The sequence below is a fragment of the Apteryx rowi genome, unplaced genomic scaffold, assembly GCF_003343035.1.
Source record: "Apteryx rowi isolate R43461 unplaced genomic scaffold, aptRow1 scaffold_584, whole genome shotgun sequence".
In the NCBI taxonomy this organism is placed as follows: domain Eukaryota; kingdom Metazoa; phylum Chordata; class Aves; order Apterygiformes; family Apterygidae; genus Apteryx; species Apteryx rowi.
In genome coordinates, this window is record NW_020450854.1 from 407,494 (window position 1) to 428,988 (window position 21,495).

Genomic DNA, 21,495 nt, shown 5'->3' on the forward strand with positions numbered 1-21,495 from the left:
TTGGATTCACTTTTGGATTCAGGACTGTCCTTTGTTTGTTTGCTTGCTTTTTGGAAAACTAATTTCAAAAGTGGGATGCCTTATCAAGCAAAAAATGAATTCTGCTACTTTTATATAACACCGAATTCTGAAATTACAGCGTGACCTGTTAAGGAATGCAACCATCATGAAGTTTTAACTTTGGTGATTCTGAAAAATAGTTCTTTTTATTTCTTTTTTCAAGCAGATCTGCAAACAATTTACAATAACGATGAAGATTCATATGGCAGATCAATTCTGCCTGACGTGCCATGAAAATTATTCTTCTTAGTGATCCTCCAAAATCAGCATACAGTGATTCAGGTTCTATCAAAAATGCTGCCATCAAGTCAACAGTAGTCTGAAAGTAGCGTACCTAGAAATAAAATGCTTTGTAGTGTAAGAAAAGGTAACTTCCTTAAAAGGTTCAGGACTATAATTTTCAGGAACCATGTAAGCTTCCTCTTGGGCCAAGGAATCGTATGTTAAGGTCCAAGTTTCTGATTCTAGTGAGAATGTGTTATTTCTGTTTTAGCAATAATTTTGATGTCCCGATCTCTTTCCAGAAAGTATCCAGCAAAAGTCTTTTTCAAGGAATTTAACTTCAACCATACGTATTTTTGTTGACATACATGACATGTATGAAGAAAAAGGTTGTTTTTGCCAGTGGTGTGTGCTTTTATGTAGTCATAACTCAAGCGGATTTGACATAAAGATTTTTTTTTAGTTGTTTAATATTAATGTTATACACAGGCCAAGTTAATCATTTTATATTCTTCATCTCCGAATCATATTTCTAGAGTTTGTACAGCTATGTATCTCAGAGGTTCTCAAGATCTGTGCATACTACATCAGTTTACAAACACTGCGAGCATAGTCAATGAAATAGTTGTTTTTGGATCTGCAGATGTTTTGATCTTGATCTTCCCCTATGCTCAGTAATATGCACAGGATGGTTATGGTACTCCAGTATGACTGCAAACCATGCAGAGGCACGGGAGGAAGCCTTCTGTCAGCAAGCTGGCAGTAGACTCTTGCACTAAACTTCAACACCAGCAGTGGTGTTCCAAACATAAGCAATTCTTGCTACTGCAGATGAGCAAATAAAAAGTGGCAAAGGGTGACAGCTGGGGAGGATAAATTAGGAGCATAATCTGCATTTTAATGAGTTTAGGGTGAATTTGAGCCAAGTGAGAAAAAGGGTATATTTTATGAAACACCAATATCTGGTTGATATTGACTGTCTATAAACCATAATGTCCCTTATACTCTGATTCTTTACACACTGCAATAGATTCCATACTTAACTAGTCAGTTAACAACTTTTTTAAAACTAGCCTAGGCATTTTATTCTGTATGATTTACCATTCAACAGCCAAATTCTAAATATTTCCCATTTGCTTTTCCTTTGTCAGTATTTTATATACAGCTGCATATTAGGACTGATTTCCTGTTCCGTTTTCCTGAGAATAAATTATGAATTGAAAATGGTGATAATGTTGATTGCACTGGTGGGCTACAATGTTATCCTCCTACACACTCATGGATCCATGCTGGATGATTACAGCAAATTTATGTATGCAGTGGCACCTGTAAAAAGGTAGGTTGATAATTCCAGCTTTTCTGAAACTAATCAAAATGAGATATAGGTTTTTGAGGTGCAGAAACTATGTTAGTTCTTAGGTCATGAAACAGATTTTTTTGTATATATTTGGCTATATAATCTACAAGTCACAATTTAAAATCACCGCCATGCTGATATCAATATACAAGTTAACATCACACCTAAGAGAATTAGAATAAAATAAACAAGTCTAGACAAGATGTATAAATCACGTAATATAGGAAGTACAGTATGGTTTAGTTTGCATTGTCTAATAAGGACATTAGGAAGAAATGTTAAACATCATTAAGGCTGTTAAAACATATTTGCTGCAAGCCAAAGAAAATCAGCTTTCCCAGAACTAGTATGTTGTCTTAAAATGTTACAAATGCAGTCTCAACTATTGAAAAAAAAATGTAGACCTAAAGCTGGATAGGTTTCTTGCTGTACTTGCAAATCCATATGTTGCATTTCCAATGAAGCTACAGAAGTCTTTGTTATCAGTGATATTATAAGAGACAAAAATTATGCCTCTAATTCTAGGTATTGCCATGAAAAAGTTTTTGGACACGTATAATTTCTACCTCATCTTTAAAACAAAGAGGTGATTGTCTTATACATAGCCTGAGTGGGCAGCGCATACGCCAAAAGAGAAAAAATGCATATCCAGAGTAGAATTTCAGTGTCCTTTTTTCCTGTGCTATATACTGCTTAAGATCTTTACGAGACGACCATGGGAAAGGATCCAAATTAACAGGAAAACATATGTTTTGTTGGGGCTTAGGTCTAAAGACTTAAGCATAAGCAAAAGCAGGTATTCATGTGTCCATTGCATTAGTGGAAAGGATTTCTGTGGGATGGGATGTAGAACTGCACGACAGGTTAGTTTGATCATGAGTTTCTCGCAGCCTTAATTTTGCCAGTCAAGCTGTGTCTGTTGGTGTTTTCCTACATAGACAGGTTCTTCTTCACCAAGGTTGTTCTTCTGGTGGCATCAGTAGGGGGCTGCTAGTGTGGACTGTTTCTCATTACTTCTAGTGTCTTTTCCCAAAGCAGAGTTTTTAATAAACTGTGTATGAAATCTAGCTAGTGCCCCCTGTGGTTCTGAGATAAAAAGACATCTTGGAAAGGAGGTGCTCCCTCCACCTTCTGTTTCTTCATATTCATAAGATGCAGTCAAGCTCTCCCTTATGAAAGTAGTATATTACATAAAAAAAAAATCTTTCTTTCATCTGTCTATACAGAATAAACACCAAATGGTCTCCATTTATAAGCAAAGAAGGGTATTATTTTTAAGAAATTTTCATCTTAGTACTGGACCTAAAAATATAAGCACATTCCCATAAACTGTAGTAGAATTTAATTAATTTTTATTATGAAAATAATCATATTTCATCAAATAATAAGAAATATCATAAATGGTTTCAATTTAAAATGGTCTTAATTTACATACCAGAAAGCAGTATAAATTGCAGTCTTTTCCTTATTGTTGTGCTAAAGTAATTTTGTTTCAACTTTTGAGTAGCTTGCTGAACTTAGGCTTTTATTTTGTAGGCCAGGAATACTGAAAGACCTGAAGACAATGGGCTCAATTTCTCTGTTTATATTCTTCATCACATTACTGGTTTTGGGTAGACAGGTAAGATGCACAGTTCTTTTCATCTGCATTAGTGGACACAATGCCAGCCCCCCACCTCCTCAAACATTTTTTAGATTTTCGACAGACACCTTTCTTCTGTTTTGCCCCACACCCTTGCAAAGGAGCGTTGGAAGTATCTAAAAAGTGATTTCCTTTATTGCCTTCAAATATGTCCTTAAAACTCACCTCTGCAGTAACTGTGGTAGAGACTGTGGGCGTTACATCAATAGAGTGCTGTGACTATTGCCCGTCATGCTGACCAATATTGTCTTGCAGCATCCGAGTGTGCTCCCATCTGTCTGCATCCATCTGCTGGCTCCCTGGTTGCTTAATTACAAGCTATTTTCTTCACAGTTATTACCATTTGATGCAGACACAAAAATAATATAGCATGCACATCAAATGTACCACATACTGAGGCCACAGTTGTATTCAAACTATTAACCAACGGGAAACTACTCTTTTTATTACCCAATGGTGCTTTTTTCAGTAGAAACTTGGTGTCTTACGTTCTGTGGAGTTGAGGGCAGGTGCAAGGGCAATTCTCTCTCTAAATCCTCAGGCCTATCCATGACTAAATGCTGCAATCCCAGCCCACTGTGCTAGCAACCATGTAAGGCTCAGGATATGGCTCTGAGATGGGAGAGGCAATCCATGTGACATCTCATCAGCAGCCTGCACCCCATTAGCCTGCAGCCTTAACAGGGACTTCATGTCATACTGTCTCTAAACCACTCATTTATAATTCTCCCAAAGCATAATAACCATAATTTAAATTCCCAAGCAGACCATCCAGTTTGCTAGACAAAAAAAAATCCTATTTGGCACCTTTTGCAGTTTTTGCTGTAGGGGGAATATTCTTCTTGAGGTCCAAATAAACTTCTCCATCAGCCTTGCTACCAGCATTTGTTAGAGTTTGCTCATTTGGTGAAGGTAGCAGAAAGTAGGGCTGGGACACAGCTATATCCAGCAGGAAACAGGGATAAATACTTCACCACACCAGGTAAGAATCCTTAGTCCCTGTCAGCCAAAGTGTCAGGTAGAGTGGATACTGTGTGCAATGTCGATATGAAAGGAGAAGAAGAAACATCATCCCCACTAAGCAAAGAGAGTGTTCCTTGTGGGTAGATCAGGGTTCCGTTACATCAACAAGAAACTTTATATTTGGCATGGTACAACAGTTTGAATGTGTTGTTCTCTGACTGTCACACTGCTTGAAAAATGATCCTCTAATTGCAGAAATCTTTGTTTTCAGGGCTTTAGGTCTAGATTTTTGTCATAATTCTGTGTGCGTGTGAATTTTCAGTCTGTTGCCTTTAATTTTTCCGCTAGTTTATTGTCTCTTAAGACAATAGGAAAGGAGAGGAGAAAAACCCTCTGTGTTTTTCAGCATTTTTAGGCTAAGTCTAAATAATAATTAGAAAATGTTTTGAACTAGTTTTAGCACAAACCTCCCATAAAACCTGCCATTTTAGGCTTCCATTAGCAACCACCAACTGGTGGCAAATGCTTAGGGAGAGAATAGGGAAGGAGAAACAGTACCAGCATAACATGACCATTCAGTGAAGCGATGTCACTGCAACGTTCATAGGCACATTGTATTTTTCCCACATTCTGCCAGTGAGCATTTCTGTGACAGTGTTTAATAGCTACTGATTGCTCTACCTTCTATTAGGATGTCTAATTCCTTTTTAAGGAAAATTCCCTTACCCATAAAAGCACAGAGCAGTTGACAAAACCTTACACTACACTTCCACAGGCATGTCCCCATCAGGAGAGATGTCGAATTGCATTCATTCTACATGTTTTTTCCCCAGATATTGGACACAGCTGATCCCAAACGTATTTATATAAAATGGAGGAAACCGACATGGTGTTTCTGACCAGCATCTACTTAGACAAACAGAAAGGTTCAGTGGAAGAACATTTTTCGCAAAAGAACAGCTCAATCTCTGACATTGCAGTTCATATTCTCAAGGGCACATAAACATGGGAACTAATGTTCATAGCCCTACTGGACAGCAAAATCATGTATTTAGTAGAGATGTTGTTTTTATGGCTAATTGCAGCCCTCCTGTCATCATAGTTCTTGTTGAGCCTTTCCCAACCCCAGCACCCATCTTCCACTGAGGGTCATATACAAGTCATTTCTCCATTTGCTATCACATTTTTCCACTTTGCAGATAGTATCATTGTTTTTTTTCCTCTCTGTTTCTCAATACCTAATTGATTATTTTAACAATGTTAAACTAAGAATACAGCACAGCTATGCTGATCTAATGGGAAGCCACCAATGAAAAGGGTGGTCTTTCTGCTTCTCTTGTACTGGCATCGGTGCTTCTCTGTCCCCAGAGTGAGTAACCGGAAAGTTAATGAAAAGTAAATGGTTTCCCACAAGCCTAGCGCTGTGCACCTGCTCACAGGCCAGTCAAGTGCTGACCTTGATGCAAAAAAAAAAGGGGGGGGGAGCTAGTATAGCATTACAGGTTATATCAGCAAACTTAACTCTCAGGGTCAGCTAATACTTCAAGCTGCATAACCTACTAGAAGAAGTAGCCACTCACTCCTATCCTTGTATCTCCTCATTTGTACTGGCACAGCTACTTGTGGAGCTGTATAGTTGGCCCAAAATAGGGAAATGATCTGGCTTTAAAAATTAACCCTGGAAAAATGATCCTTTTCAGCCCAATGTTTCCTGATCTAGTTTTATTGTGCRACTGCATCAGTGCTTGTGCCAGAAGAATTAGCATAGGGTGGAAGTGAGCAGTCAGAAGTGAACCAGAGAAAGCAGAACTGCTTCTTTTTGATGGCCATATTAGCTTAGGATAGCAAACAAAACATTCCAGAAACATTCCTGGGCACTAAGATCACATTGCAGTCTGCATGCACTTTTAAAATAGTGCATGCACTTTTAAAATAGTCCTTTAAAAATAATGTATTGAGAATGCTAACTCTTAAACCCTGCCTGGGCAGTGCCTGGGAGAATGCGAACTGGCATGGGCCAGGCTGTGCAAGGGAGGCTGTGAGGTGGAATCTCCTTAGCTTCTTCATCTAAATAAAAAGCTATGTTTAATTTCTCTGCAATGGTCTTATCTGCTTGAGTCCTTTCCTATCACTCTGACCCTTCACTGAATCCCACAGGATTCATCTCACGTATCTGTAGACACCTATGTCATAGCCCCTCATGAACTGCTTATCTTGACTTTCTGTCTAGTCAGTGATGAGAATTAGTTCATCTCACTCTGAGGCAAATGTTGAAAATAGACCAGATGAGTGTCCCACTAGAATTTAAAAATATAGCTAAATTCATCTCTGTGCAATCAGGCAATAAGAAGTGAATAAATTCTTGTTACACTTAACTGCTTTTGCCCAGGAACAAATTACCACTGATAGAAATCTCTGGGTTGCATTGCCTTGCACAGATGCACAGTAGCCTCTTGTCCCGGAGGAAGCCAATTGCTCAGTGGTGCCTGCAGGAATTCAGTGTCCTTCATGCCTCACTTGATGGTCCACTGTGCCCACCAGCTGAGAAGTGCTGTCGAGGGATGTAGTGATTACTTTAGTGAAGAAGGCAACTTTTTGTATCTCAAGGGTACTGTGCCTGCTGGCGTCCCTTGCTGAGGTATGAGGGCCATTTTAACATATTTTCATTCAGATATATTGAAAGGGTTCTGTAGCTAACATTTGAAGTAGGGAACAATCTTGGTTTTCATATGACTATAAGACTTGAAAGTTTGAATGGTATCTTTAATGGCATATTTATATATATATATTTAAATTGGGATACATCATACAAACAATAAAAATGCAATTTAAAGTAAGGTTTAATGGGGTGGTGATTTGTTTTAAAAGTCATGGGCATTTTGAACTATGATATTTTGGCATTTGTAATTTCAAAGCTAATTTGTAGAGTACATTGTGCTGCATGATTTCCAAGTTTTGTTTGCTATATTTTTGTGACAGCCTAACTTTAATTCAATAAATAAGAGTAAATAAATTATGTTTAATATTATCTCTTAAAGAAGAGAAATATCTTTTTGAAGACTTCAGCTTATCTAACACCTTTTCTTTTCAATACAAATATGATACAATGTATAAATACCCAATTTCAGTTTTATTTCAGGTATCCAGTTTACTTTTGATAAATATGCCAGAAATTTTGACATCCCAGTTTTTTATTGGACTTCTTCTGCATGAATGTAGTTGGTGTCCTTTGCCTTTATCCTTTTATGTGGGGAACTTGGATAGAGTGGCCTATTTGCTTATTCTTGGTAAACTGGCACTTGTTAAATATGTTTGTAAGAAGGAGTTGAAAGAATACAAATATTTCTCCCACTTGAAATATTAGAGACACTCTAAAAAAAGGGCTGCATGCATTTTACATTGTGTGATCAGTTTTGAGAAAAAGCTGTTCATGACCTAAATCTTTATAGGAGGGTTAATTGCCATTTGATATATGAATGATGACAGAATGCAACAGTAAAATCTTGTTTCCAAGTTCCTGCAGAGGTCTGTTTTCAGGTTCTCTGCTCCTTCATGTTCCTTCATGTCTTTGCACATATTTAAGTCCCTGCTCACTCTTCATTTGTTTATAATCTGTAAATATTCTATAGTAACATGTAAATACTTCAAAATTTTCAGCTTTTTCACTTAGTCAATAAATCTTTGGGGTGCAGGATCATGCATTATGAGATGCTAAGACCCATTTTACTTTCAGAATAATATTATTCTTATGTGGGAAGAGCCAGAATATTTCTTTTGTAGTGCATTTAAGGTCTGCGTTCTCTCTGTACTAGTATATATATCAGCACAAGAATAATTCATCACTAAGGATTTAATGGTGTGGATGATTGTTTTTGTAATTAAAATATCTAAACAATATCCAGCCCTCATCAGCCAATTTAAAGGCAGCCTGAGTAGCTTGGTTTCTATGCATTTAGCACATGGCTTTCTTATTATTATTTTTTCATTTTGCAATTTGTTGGCAGGTACATTCACTTCATCAGTTTTTACCTTCATTGCTTTTTGAAAGCTTTCAAAATCATTTTAGTATTATCTCCGTGCAACTTTCTACTCTATCTTTGGCTGTGATCTCAACAAGTTATCTGTGAATCATTTAGAGCTGCAATAGTAACCTTCCAGTCAGAAGGGCGACCTTCATTTTTGGTGTGAACAACTATTGACTGCTAAAAATACTAGAAAGCATTTGTTGGTTTTTGTAGAGTAAGATTGTCATCATAATTATGTTCTCCTGGTCAATAACTTAGTCTTCATTGAGGCCTCAGGATAGCATTAAACTACTGGGCTCCACTGAAATGGGTCTTGATTTATATCAGCTCAAATGAGATAGTCAAGCCAGTGAAGTCTTTGATGTCGAAATAATGCCCTGGAATTTACCACAAAACATTAACAATACAGAAAAGAAGTACAGAGAGCTCCACAAAAAATGCAGTTTTATGCATTTGTAAACATCTTATTTAATGAAAATGGAGCTCCAAAAATATTGATATTCCAAGAATATTATGCATTTCCTATATAATTGCAGTTATTATTATTGCTGGGTTGCCCAGAAACCTTTAGGAAAACAAAGAGAAGGGAAGGATAAATGGTTAATAATTTTAAGCAGTGTAAAATAAAATAAAAATATACCTGTCTGGACAATTTTTGATAATCTTAAAAAATTTTCAGTTTAAAAATGCCTCTTATTATTCTAAACACATTGAAGCTTTCAGCATGTCCATACTAAAAGGAGAAAGTATATGTTTTGTTAAACTGAAGGCATTTAATATCAGCAGACTGCTTTTTCTTGTACTACTCCCTTCTTACGAGGCTGATTGCATGACATATGTTAAAGTTGGTAAAAGTTAGGGTCTTCCTGAAATGTCCATTATTGTAATAGAAATTCTACATGTTAGATAAATGTCATATTAAGTTACAAAACTGTAAAATATTTCCATAATGGATTTGAATTGTGAAATGAATTCTGCCAAAGCCTGAGAGTAAATAAAAAAATCTTCCATTGCTTAAGGGCACTTTGCATCTTTTTTTTTTTTCCATGCCCCAAGTTTGGGCCTTGTAAAACTTTGATGAAGTCTATGTCACAGCGCGTGCTTCCAGTCTGATTTCTGTTGGATCTGGAATTGTACTTGAGTGGCCAAATAGGTAAGGGGAAGCCCAACAACAGCCTTGTAGGGGTGATGTACTATGCTTATTTTGTCTCTTAAACCTGTACTCCAGCAGGACAAGATGCCTATTGTTTCTTTACCTCTGTGTCCTCTTGTAACAGAATGAATATTACTGTAGGTTAGACTTCCTGTGGAAGAACAAGTTCAAAAAAGAGCGGGAGGAGATTGAAACCATGGAGAATCTAAATCGGGTGCTGCTGGAGAACGTGCTTCCGGCCCACGTAGCTGAACACTTCTTGGCAAGAAATCTAAAGAACGAGGTCAGCCAACTCTATGTATCCTCTGCTTTGTAGGAAAGCTGCATGTCCTGGAAATACCTCTTAGTGCTAGTTTGAGCAGTGGGCCCATACAGTGAGATTATAGATTTACATTCGTTTTCATTCCCCCTTACCTACATGAAAGGCTTGCTTTACAGCACTGAATGCACCTTAGCAGCTTGAAGACAAAAATGTGAAATTATTTTAAGTGTTAATGCACATTGCCTTTGGGAGGAGGGAAAAAGGGGGAGAAGAAGAAGAAGGGGACGGTTGACTGAACATGGATTTAAATTTAAATCATATGCATCCAGATGATACTTTTTCCTTGGTGACCACACTGGAGCTACATCCAGGTTCTGAATTTGCTTTTGGTGACTGGAGACCTCGCTTGCTGAAGGAAAATTAGCCTGTTCCCTGAAACAGAGGCTATGTTAATTCTGAGAATAGGTTCCCCAACACTGAAATATCTGTTTGCTCTCTGCTTCTGGACCTATTCTGAGCACCAGAGAAGTCAACCGGGAGACTCCTGTTGGCTTTGGTGGAAAGTAGATCTGCTCTTAATATCACTTTATAGTTTAATAAGGCAAAGAAGAATGGAAAAAAAAAATGTAGAGAGAGGGGCAGTTTCTACAGATCTTAAATGGAGTAGTTTGAGTTACTTGTGTGTATAGAGCAATTGTTCAAATTGTTCAAAACTGACAAAAGAGGGGAAAGGGCAGCTTTAGGGATTCATTTTTGAGCGCCTGAATTGAAAGGGGCAGTGTTTTCCCTTTCACTTTGGTTTGCATTAAGCAGTACTATAAAGTCCTTTATATCAATACTTTAGTACTACCTGCAAATATTTATTTGGTAGCTAATGTCTAATAAAAACTGCTGTGGGGTTCCTGTGAATCCAGCAAAGGCATTGGCTGAAAGCCAGGTTTGCCCCGCTCCAATTATCATTCCAAACATTAAACACAGCAAACCATTAAGAGACCGATTTCTCATTTATGTGCTATTGCATCGCAGCTCCCCAGCAGAGTAGCACCATCTGTTCACCATTGTATTGGCAGCTGAATTTATATGCTCACCTCTCTAGATTCTGAGGTTGGAATGAGCTTTAGTAAATTTACTGAAGATCAGAATTTGCAATGTGCTGAGCTCTCCAATCTATCATGTCAGCCGAAATAAGAATGATTTGGTATGATTTTGGTGGCATTCCTTTTTTAAAAAAAAGCTTGAGTTGTTTCTTTTTTTGTTTATCTTTAAACACAGTTTTCAAAGAGGCAAGGATCTTTTAATCCTTGGAAATGTTCAGGAATATGAACATCTGTCATGTCTTCAGATTTGTTTCAATGTCAGTAAGGATGTGCTGAGTCTTTAAAAACATTCTGCATGTGTGTATGTGGCTTCACGGAAAATTATGTTAAAACAGGGCAGATGAAACCTCTGTTTTCTCTCTGTGAATATTTTAGATGAATCAGATACTGAATTGAAATTTGTGTGTCTGTCTCTTTCTTAGTAGGAAACATTCATGTTGATATGATTTTACATGTATTCCATGTCTGCTAAATTTAATTTAATGGATGAACAGTCTGTTTCAGAATACTGCTTTTCTTAGAATTTTATGCATGCATGCAACTGTATGAAAGAAAGGGAAGAAAAAGTATGATGCTGAAGTATTGGCAGGAGGAATGAAAGGGGAAAAAATGGGTGGATGAATGCTAAGTGAGAGTAGTGGGACTATACTTTTTAAAGACCAAGGTTCTTTTCATAGCAGGACACATCACTGACTAATGCTGATATGGTAGAAGCAAAATCGCTTCAGACCAAGTGGTCATAAAGTTTTTTTTGCTTTATTAGACCCACCAGAATTGTGTTTCTGCTTGTAATCTGCATGCTGGGTACCACACTAGTCGAGAGAGATAAAAATAACAAAAATTAAATGAAAAACAGGAAACAGGGCCAGGATTAAATATGTTCTCTTCACCTGGCTTGCACACCCTTTTCCTATATGTTGTTAGCATCCAGATCTTCTGTTACTGAAGAGCTGTCAGGAACATTTGTGCTGCGAGCTGACTTGCAGGCACATTCCTACAAGAGGAATCCTGCTGCATTAGCTGCGGGAACCAGCACTTATCTAGAGCAGAAATTCTGCCCCAGAGTAGTGGGACCAGTTTCCCTCCTGCATGCCCAGGAGGTCTGCAGCCACTGGAGAAGAAGAGGACATAGGAGACAGTAAGGAGAGCCAACCAGCAGAGATTCAGATGTTATGAAAGGAAAAAAAAGGGGACTGACTGCAGAAGGGAGGATGATTTTATTTTTGGTGAAAGAAGTGGTGCCATTCCTTCCTCCACCATCTCTCACCAGCATCTCTCTGATCTTTAGTGAGTGAATCCCATCTCCCTATCCTTTGCTGGTACTGGAAAAGAACACAGCTGCCCTCCAAGGCTGGTGGAAATGGAAATGCAAACTTGTTCAACAGGTTTTATTCTAAATTGAAAAAGAGAAGAGAGGTGGAACACAGGGAAATTGTTGTTGTTGTATTTAACTTTCAGATTAAACATTTTTGAGAGTATTGTTTCAAAAGAAGTAGTCACAAGAAAATTAAGACAACTGATTGCTGCAGGCTTTATTATATGAACGATCAAAATAAATTAACTAGCTGGGAATGCTCATCTAGCTATAAACGGCACCATTTATTTTTTCTATGCTGGTACTACGCTACACAGCATTAGTAGGGATGGATATTGCCCCAGTGTTAAAGAGGAAGGGAGATGTGGACACAGTTGTTAGCTTCAGCTCACGACAGGTGTTCACATCCAAATTTGTTGATTTATTTTTGAGGTGGAAGAAAGGAGGGAGTAATAACACCAGTCTATAGAGAAGGGAACTTTGTACCTGGAAGTGTAGCAGTCAGGCACACATCCCTTTCCCATAGGTTGTTTGGCCCCTACTGGATGGACAGCCAATGGCATGAAGAATAGTGATCCTCCCTGTGCAAGAACAATAGTTTTATTTGGACCTCTGCTCCTGTCTCTTGCTTAGTCTTACTCTCTCCCTTATGACGGTGCATGGTGCCAGTTGCCATGATTTCTTCTGGGCAACGTTTCCGCTATGAGGGAAGACAACAAACACCCTTCCTAATAGCTAATGCCACCTGGGCTCCGTGTTTGCTGTCTGTAGGACAGATGGCACTTCTGCGAATCCATCAGCAGCCCCGTCAGGTTAACTATGGGGCTTGGGCAGTATCTGGTGCTAGATACTTCAGTAGAGGTTCAAGGACAACTGATGTTTCTATTCACCCTTTGTACTTTTGCCCATAAATTTAAAGGCGTATTTAACTTCTGGAAATGCTTTTTATAGAATTCCTAGCTACTCATTTTTCTGGTAATACACATAGTTATTCAGGGTTTTAACCTGTTAAGCTCTCATCTTGAATGTTGTTGAACAGCACTGAGTCACAGAAGCTTTGTATATTCTTATATAAATGTATTTCCTTATTCTACTTTTAAATGTCCCATTTATCTTCTGGCTCCTGTATTATGAGTGCCTCTTTCTACCATCTCTGCTTCATGTTATTCAATAATATGTATACCTTTATCACATCTCTGCAGCACTGCATAAATAGGTCTCCTTTTCCTGTCAAGGTTCAGTTATAGCACCTAACAGACCTGTAGTCTTAACTTGAATTTATATTCTGAAATATACCTTTACCTGGATAGAATATTTATTAGTGTTAAATTCCATGTGCTATTTCAGATATGGCACTGCCCCAGTATTACCGCTGTGCCTAGATTTTGTCTTTTTCATGAACTTTACAACCAGTATCTCATCAGTAAGGTAATTCTGTCATGTTTTCCATTCACAGGGTGCAAAATCAGGAGAATTCAAAAAAGTAAATAAAACAGAAAGCTGCCATCTAATGTTTATGTGGTGAATTAAAGCAACATTTTATTACCGATTAACAGAATCTAGGACAATAGCATTGTGTACTGATATTAATGATAGCATTACTGTTAATTTGGCATCCTACTGGATTTTTCAAGGTAGTAGGAAGATGAACAAAAAAATTTTTTGAAAGGATATATCATCACAGATGTATGCAACTTGATTATTTTGTCAGCTCGAGTTTCAAAAATGTGTAATAATGCATGTTTTGAGTATTAATTATCTAGATTCTGCTGTAAATACTCTAATTTCTCCTTCTATTCTTTTATACAACAAATTGAATTTCTCCTTCCATATTAATTCCATATTTTTGTGCAGTTCCTCACCTCTTTTTGTAATCAGCACCATGTGCAGCCTGAATTCCTTAACCCAAAACCGAAATCAAGTTATAGTGAAGGTGACGAGAAAATAGAAGGAAAATTGAGATAACCACAGAGCATAATCTCTGTGCCTATTCTGCTAATGTGGCTGTGAAGAGCAGTCAGCATGTCAAACCTTAACTTTTGAGTGTATTTATACCACAAACGTTGCTGTAGCTTCAGTGTGGACATACCTGAGGTCATTTTGAAATTGGTAGATGTGAAGCAAAACGCAGGCTGCAAAAGCTAAATATTTGAGGAGCAAGTCCATGCAGAGCCCCTTGTTCTTGCAGCTAGGTTTCTACTGCTCCACTTAACTAATTTCAAGCTAGCTCAAGAATGTCTGCACCAAGCGTTGGGAAGGCAGCGGCCAGTGTATAACAGTGTGGTATTGCAGAGAGTGGACCTGGTTTTAAGTGTGGGAGACTGGAGCAAAAAGAGATCATTTTGGGCCTGAGCTCCTGACTGCTTAGAGTCAGAGTCATCCTATATAGTTTCAAGCACTCCTCTTGAGTACCTACATTAGGAAAAATGACTTCTTCAGCCATTTTCTATAACTGATTGAGAGAGAAAAACACTTTCTGAGATGATTTGCCTATCTGGTGTTAAAATGACCTTCCAGATGTGCCTGCCTGTTGCACTGAAAATGCAGAATGCATAAGATGACTCTGCTGTCAAATGAAATACTTTAATCAGGTGCTTAAACCCCTTAAATTGAGTTGATGGCAGCCAGCCAGAGGGTTCACTTCTCCACGCTGTTTGATTATTTTGTTTTACAGATTAAATTAATTTTTAAAAATAGACTTGAAAAATACACCACAGTAGGCAATATAAAAAATTAACCAGGTGTTTATGGAGATGGATCAAATAGGTGGCAGAAAAACAATATCACAGTGTTGGTCCTTTATGAAAAACCCTCTAGGAAAGAGGACGCTGGAGAGTCAGAAGTTCTTCGAAGTTTAGTGGTGATCCGATAGTGAACTCCTTGGCTTTTTCAGGCTTGTGGGTTGCTCACCCATTTTGTTTAGCAACTTTTCATTTGCGTAAGCAGGCCGCTTTAAAATGGTGCTGATTTTGTATACATGGCTGTAAGCTGGATATCAGATACAAGCGGGCATGTCAACCAGTTCAGCTTTAAGAATATAAGGAGCAGTGGTGAATTGCAACAATATATTCTATCCCCACTGCACAGAAGCACACTAGAGCTTCAATGATACGCTGCTTATATAATCCTTTAGAAAATAAAGGGAAGAAAAATCTAGTAGTAAGTCATCTAGCTCCTCTAACTGCCTCTATTCCTCCCTGTCTGCCATTATTTTCATGTTTGCACAGAAACTTCCCACACACCTGATCTGAGAAGGAAGTGGCTTAGTCAGCAGAGTAGAGAAGAGGCAGTCAAGAGTTTTCCCATAGTTCTGCTATTTTTCAGTTAGGTATCACCGACAGAGATTTGCTATGTCTCTACACATGATTTATGAATTATACCTTAAAAAGAGAAAAACGTTGTGCAAATTAAACTACAAGAAAAGCTTGGATAAATAGAAAGGGAAACAATATCTGATTCTTCCTGAAATCACAGACCAAATCCTGTTCACTTTATTCACAAGTATTGAAATCCATGCTCTACTCAGATAAATACAGAATTTGACTTTACAATAGCCAACAGCATCTTTTATTTCTGTAGTTGACTTTATGTAGGGATATCAATACCTTTTTTAAAGTATTATTGTTAAAAGTATTCTTTGTTTCCTCTGTTTCAGGACATAGATTTGTCTTGAGAGGAAGGATATTCTAATGATAAAGGTTTGCCAAATTTTTGGTTCAGGCAATTTCTTTCCCTTTGCCTCAGCCCCTTGTTATGAAAAAGACATGACAATTATTTTGTCCTGTTAGGCATCTTGTCATTTTAGATTAGAAACTATCAGGATTGTGTCGTATTATGCATTTGCTGTGCATTGGGGTTGTGATTTTGCTTCAGTTGTCTAGTCATTACAATAACACAAATAACTAATAACAATTTAGAGATTGTTTTGCAAAATATAGTCCCAGCTGTGCAAACCAGACCAAGTTGTCTACACGGAAAGCTTCAGAAATAGACCCTATCTAATAAATTAGTAAAATATTTTATGTCCATTGAGCTAATGTCAAGGAGAAAAAAGAGGTAACTAAATCACTGCAAGTATTTTCAATTTTTTATGTTGAGTCTGTCTAACAAGTAGGTTTATATGCTATTCAAAAGCCAATAAATGCAACCAAATGCAAAAAACACCACAGCACAGTCTTAGGGCTTTCCATCTACTGCACGACCTCCCTTTTAAGAGCCAGGACATTGCGTTATAAAGGAGACTTTTATTTAGAGCTGGGTATGGTGGATGTTTTACTTTATTCCTTTTTTCTTTTGGACAGGATCTATACCATCAGTCATATGACTGTGTCTGTGTCATGTTTGCCTCTATTCCGGATTTCAAAGAATTTTACACAGAATCTGATGTAAATAAGGAAGGCTTGGAATGTCTCAGGCTGCTAAATGAGATCATTGCTGACTTTGATGATGTATGTACTTCTAACAACAATCAACATATGGTTTCAATCTTAATAACCCAGGGTATGCAACAGTGAGCATGGCTTGACAACAGTCTTCAAAGGGCTGTCAGAAAAGAGGGTTCATGGGCCTAGTCGTGTGGAAATTGCTTATAGGGAGTTTTAAAGGAAAAAGGGACTTATGTGAGATAAATCAGATACCGATCTGAGATCATACTCAATTGCTTTTAATTCTCTACAATGAGAATCCTATGCATATATCCAACAGAGAAATTTGGCCCTTTAGCTACATTCATGAGACAGTCACGTTATACATCATATATTAACTATAGTTTCCAAAGACTAGTGCCTGAAGTCAGGTACCTAAATCTACATCCCTTAAAATTTTACAGCTTTGTGTCATACCTGATCTGTGTTGCTCTGATTGTACAGCACATTGATCAGTTGGTATATGAGCAACGCATAGAAATGGATAGGTTTTCATGTCCCATTCTCTGAAGTTACAAGCAAGTACAGAGTGTATGACTACTGATGGACTGTAGAAAAGGCAACGCTAATGGTCTCATTGAGAACAGGATTTGTCTTGAAGAAAATTATTAGTGATGAAGATATCAGAAAAAGGCATTAAGATCATGTTACGGCTCAGCACAGGCTGGATTTACAGGTCTGCAGCCATAGGAGGAATTTTAGCAGAAAGAAAACCCATTTGGACGACTTTGAATTGTTCAAAGCAACATGGGGCACGAACAAGAATCCTTACAGTTCCATTGCCATTGGTTAGATGCTTACTTTCAGAAAGCTGCATAAAGCTTAGCTATTGGCTCACATGGTGACTCAGTTCCAATCTCAAATGAGTGTGCAAAGCCCATTGGTTTTAAAGAGCTCTATGTACAATAAGGGGGGATTTAATCTCATTACTATAAATTTAGTTCCTTTATAATAAAAAGGTATTTTAACAGACATGAATGCCCTTTCCTTGTGGGCTATATCCATAGTTTTATCCATCCTGAAGTCCTTCATCCCCTATATATTTGTGAAGACATTTGAGGTCTAGTAAAAGACTGTTAGAAGAACTGATGCTCTGACTGTTAGAAGAACTGATGCTCTGAATGCTGTTAGAGTACCAAGCTACAAAAGTCTGCTGATCTGAATAATAGAATAACCATTCTTGTTTTACAGTTATTGTCTAAGCCAAAGTTCAGTGGAGTTGAAAAGATAAAGACCATTGGAAGCACTTACATGGCAGCAACAGGACTGAGTGCTACATCCAACCAAGAACAGTGTCAGGTACAGGAAAAGGTTCCTGCTCCATAAAAATCATGTTGAAGTGAAGCCTGAAATTCTGCTCATTAAACTAAAGCAAACTGCAGGATATGCATAACATTGTGACCTAGTCTTTTGTTATTAATATAGATTGTGTTATACTGGACAAGTGTTTACTTTTGTTCAGTAGTCTCTGTGAATTATTTTTCTTCATGCTGCAGATCAAAAATGCCACCTTTGTATTTGCTAAGTCTAAATATGGCCTTTTACTCTAAATACAATACTGTATGCCACTGCTACATGTTGCAGCAGAAGTAATTGGGTTTACAGAGTCTATGAAAGACTGCAGGACTGCTATTTTTTGATGTAAGTTGGGAGGACAGTGTAGCCATATCAGCTGTATGCTTACAGAAGTAAGACTCAGCATGGAAAGCAGGTTCCTTTCTCTCTGGTTTATTTTATAGGGTAAGACTGGGAACTGTAGCTGGTAGAAATGAAGTTCAGAGAAGTAATTCGTGGTTTTTAAGCAAAAGCCATCATCTTCAGAGTACTACAGGTTAGCAACAGAGAGACAGCAATTATGAATCAACACATTCTCTGCGAAGGATTAATGTGCTCCTGCCAAACTCATGTTCCTTCTAGGCAGAAGCAATTAACACCTGAGCTATAGGCCTTACGAATCCAGGGAACACAAAGGAATAATTTAAATTAGCTCTGACATTTGATACAGGGAGGTGAAGGGAATGAAGGAAATACTGCACTGTAGATTGGAGATGAGAAGACATAGAGGAGCTCTCAACCACAACTAAATGAAATTTATCTTTTGAGTTATTTCCAGAAACTGAGACTCAAGAGACCCAAGTTTTAGTGTTCCTTTGGTGGTTTTTGAATAGAAGTCCACCAAAACTTAGAGACTGGCTGCTCAAAGATCCATGGATACAACAAATGTGTATATTTGGCAGCCTCTAGTCTGTTTCTCCAGCCCAACCTGGGCAAGGTTGCAGCCCACGTAGGCATGCTTGAACTCACTTGAAACTGTGTGAGCTACTAAGAGTATAAATATTACCCTACAGGGCTCAGCCTAGGCATTAATACCTGCTCAAACCCTGAGTAAATAGCCAAGTAGCTAATGACACTGAACTCCATAGTTATGCTATCAGGACCAGCACTAGCTAAGGCAAGAGGCAGTGCTGACACATGCTTTACAGCTATTCGACATTTTCTGTGCACCTTAAGGCTTCTGGCCTGCAGCTGAGGTCAGCTGTGGTGCGCTTGCTAGAATTTCCTGATTGCGCTTGCCACAAAAATGTAATTTCATCCCCTTGCATTTGGAGGTCTTACTGAAAAGGAGCATGTGAGAAACAGGTTCAGTTATTCAGGCAGGTGATAATCTGTGCATTCAGTTAATTGTATTTTCTATACTCTGCTATGCCCAGTACTTTGTGATCTCCATTCCATCAGCTAAGAACACATTATTATTGGACCTATTATTAGTACATATATACAATCTGTTTGTACAGACAGCTGCTTACCAAGTTGTTAAACACCAAAATATTAGAAGAATGGCAAAGCAAAAATCCTTCTTTAAAAGTCATTCACATGAGCAGTACTCCATGAATTGTAAAGAATCTGTACTGTAGGAAATGACAGTAGATCATTTGTATTTATAAAAAAAGATATAAATTGGGTTTTAGATTTTCATCAATTTGTTCAAGAATATATGTCCAAATAGAAACCGTAAGTCATCTGGCCATATAAATTTACCTGTTTTAGCACATGTATTAGTATAATATCCAGCCAGCCAGAAGGAAGAGAGAGTCTAAACCATGCTTGCTGTTTGTCTTGATCGACGCTCATTTCAGCTCAGTGACTTCTGTTCTGGAGAGAGGAGGAAATCCTGTTCACTGCGTGTCGATCTCCTGGCCAGCACCCCAGTGCTCACTACCCATGTCCGCCCTTATGCTCTCCACTCAGACATATTCTTTGTCAGTGAATGTTACTTATTTGTAAACTGGGTATTACAGAAACTATAATGAAGTTTAAGGAAACCATACTTATGAAGTGCTTTGTGGAAATGCAGATAAGTAGCACATTTTGGATCTATAATCTCCGGACAGAGTGATCTTAAGTAAAATGCATCATGGTCTATTGGCCTTCACTTGAGCTAACTGAAGCTGGGCAGGGCACCATCTTCTGCATTATGTTTCTGCTGCAGTCTGCTGGCTTTATGATATCCCTAAGGGTTTAAGTGCTTTAAGTGTTCAACATATTTAGCCTGTGTTCTCACAGCAACTAACACTAAAGAAAACATTTTTATTCTGTTTGTTTGGCTGTTTAAATTCAGGAACCTGAACGACAGTATATGCACATAGGAACCATGGTGGAGTTTGCATTTGCCTTAGTTGCGAAACTGGATGTCATAAACAAGCATTCATTCAATGATTTCAAGTTACGAGTGGGTATGTATCATAGGATTTGTATGAGAATATTGTGGAGGAGAGGGAAAATTCAGGGTGAAATACTAGCTGATTAACATGTTAGTAGAACTGACCAAAAGGCCCATGAAAGTAAATAGCACTATCTTTACCATGTTTAAAGGCAATCTAAACGGTATTGGTTGACCATAGCTGCTGTTGCAGCAAGAAGTGTTTCAAGTCAGGCACTCAAAAAATGGTAGTATGCCTAAGTTAATAATACTTGGAAAATATGGTCCCATGAGTCTGAATGGTTTTATGGTAACTCTACAACAATTATTCTCGAGATTGTTAACCATGTTAATTTTTTAAGTTCTTCAGTATCAAAGGAGACAGAAAGACTCTAGATGGGTTTACAAAATCACATGAATGACTTTGGAGAACAAGACCTAGAAACAGCCAGTGAGGTCAGGGTTTGAAATATTTTAGATGTACTAAACTCAACCAAGCATACAAAAATTCCCCCTTTCTTTCCCAGTGTTAAACCAAGGAGTGCATTTCTCTTATTTATTGTGCCGTGGTTATTGACAAATAAGAGCAAAGATTACTAGCTGTTTATATTTGTTAGAGGTATCACTTATATTTCAGCTTCTAATAGCTTCTCCTTGTGCATTATGGTATTTATGAAAGTACATTACTGCAGCAAGCCACTGAAAGGATGATGAAATAAATTAATTCAGAGCTGGTCAAGAACCATGTGTTCCAAAATGTTTATTTCCTTGTAATATTACACAATAGATTTACAATGCAATATGTAACTTGGAAACTGCAAAATGAAAGCAGTAAATAAATACTGGAAACCTATAAATCTTGTAAATATCTCTGAAATATTTGAGTGCCAACTGAAGTGCAGTTATTCTCCTTTCCTGTCCTTTTCTTGCTGGGCAGCTTGCTTCTCTTTTCGACTGCTCTCATATTTATTTCACAGTGCCACCCACCGGCAAAGTGTGCTATTTGCCGATCCTTAAATATTTATCTGCTCCTTAAAGCACTGGTAGTAGTCTCTGTATTCTTTGCCACAGCTTAAAAAAAGACAAAGCAAATCTAAAGTGTGTCTCTTTCTTGAAGGGTTACAGAAGTTGGTGAGTTTATAAAAAACATGTAGAGATACCATATTCCTGTAAAGAGTAAAAATTATCTTCTTGCTCTCTTCTTGATGATACCTGTCACATACTTGCAAACATACTTTTTTCAGCAGTGTCAGTACAGATAAAGAGTTGCTGACT

At 37.8% G+C, this 21,495-nt stretch overlaps 1 protein-coding gene across 1 annotated transcript in view; it reads left to right on the forward strand.

Annotated features, from left to right (window-relative positions):
• The window catches only part of ADCY2 (adenylate cyclase 2), a 198,317-nt gene that overhangs the window by 173,481 nt on the left and 3,341 nt on the right, over positions 1–21,495 (forward strand). Inside the window, exons 18-23 of the mRNA XM_026082600.1 lie at positions 1,434–1,594; positions 3,161–3,260; positions 9,547–9,705; positions 16,398–16,544; positions 17,712–17,819; positions 20,140–20,254. Of these exons, the coding sequence (XP_025938385.1) occupies positions 1,434–1,594; positions 3,161–3,260; positions 9,547–9,705; positions 16,398–16,544; positions 17,712–17,819; positions 20,140–20,254 (790 nt within the window). The remainder of the gene's footprint in view (positions 1–1,433; positions 1,595–3,160; positions 3,261–9,546; positions 9,706–16,397; positions 16,545–17,711; positions 17,820–20,139; positions 20,255–21,495) is intronic.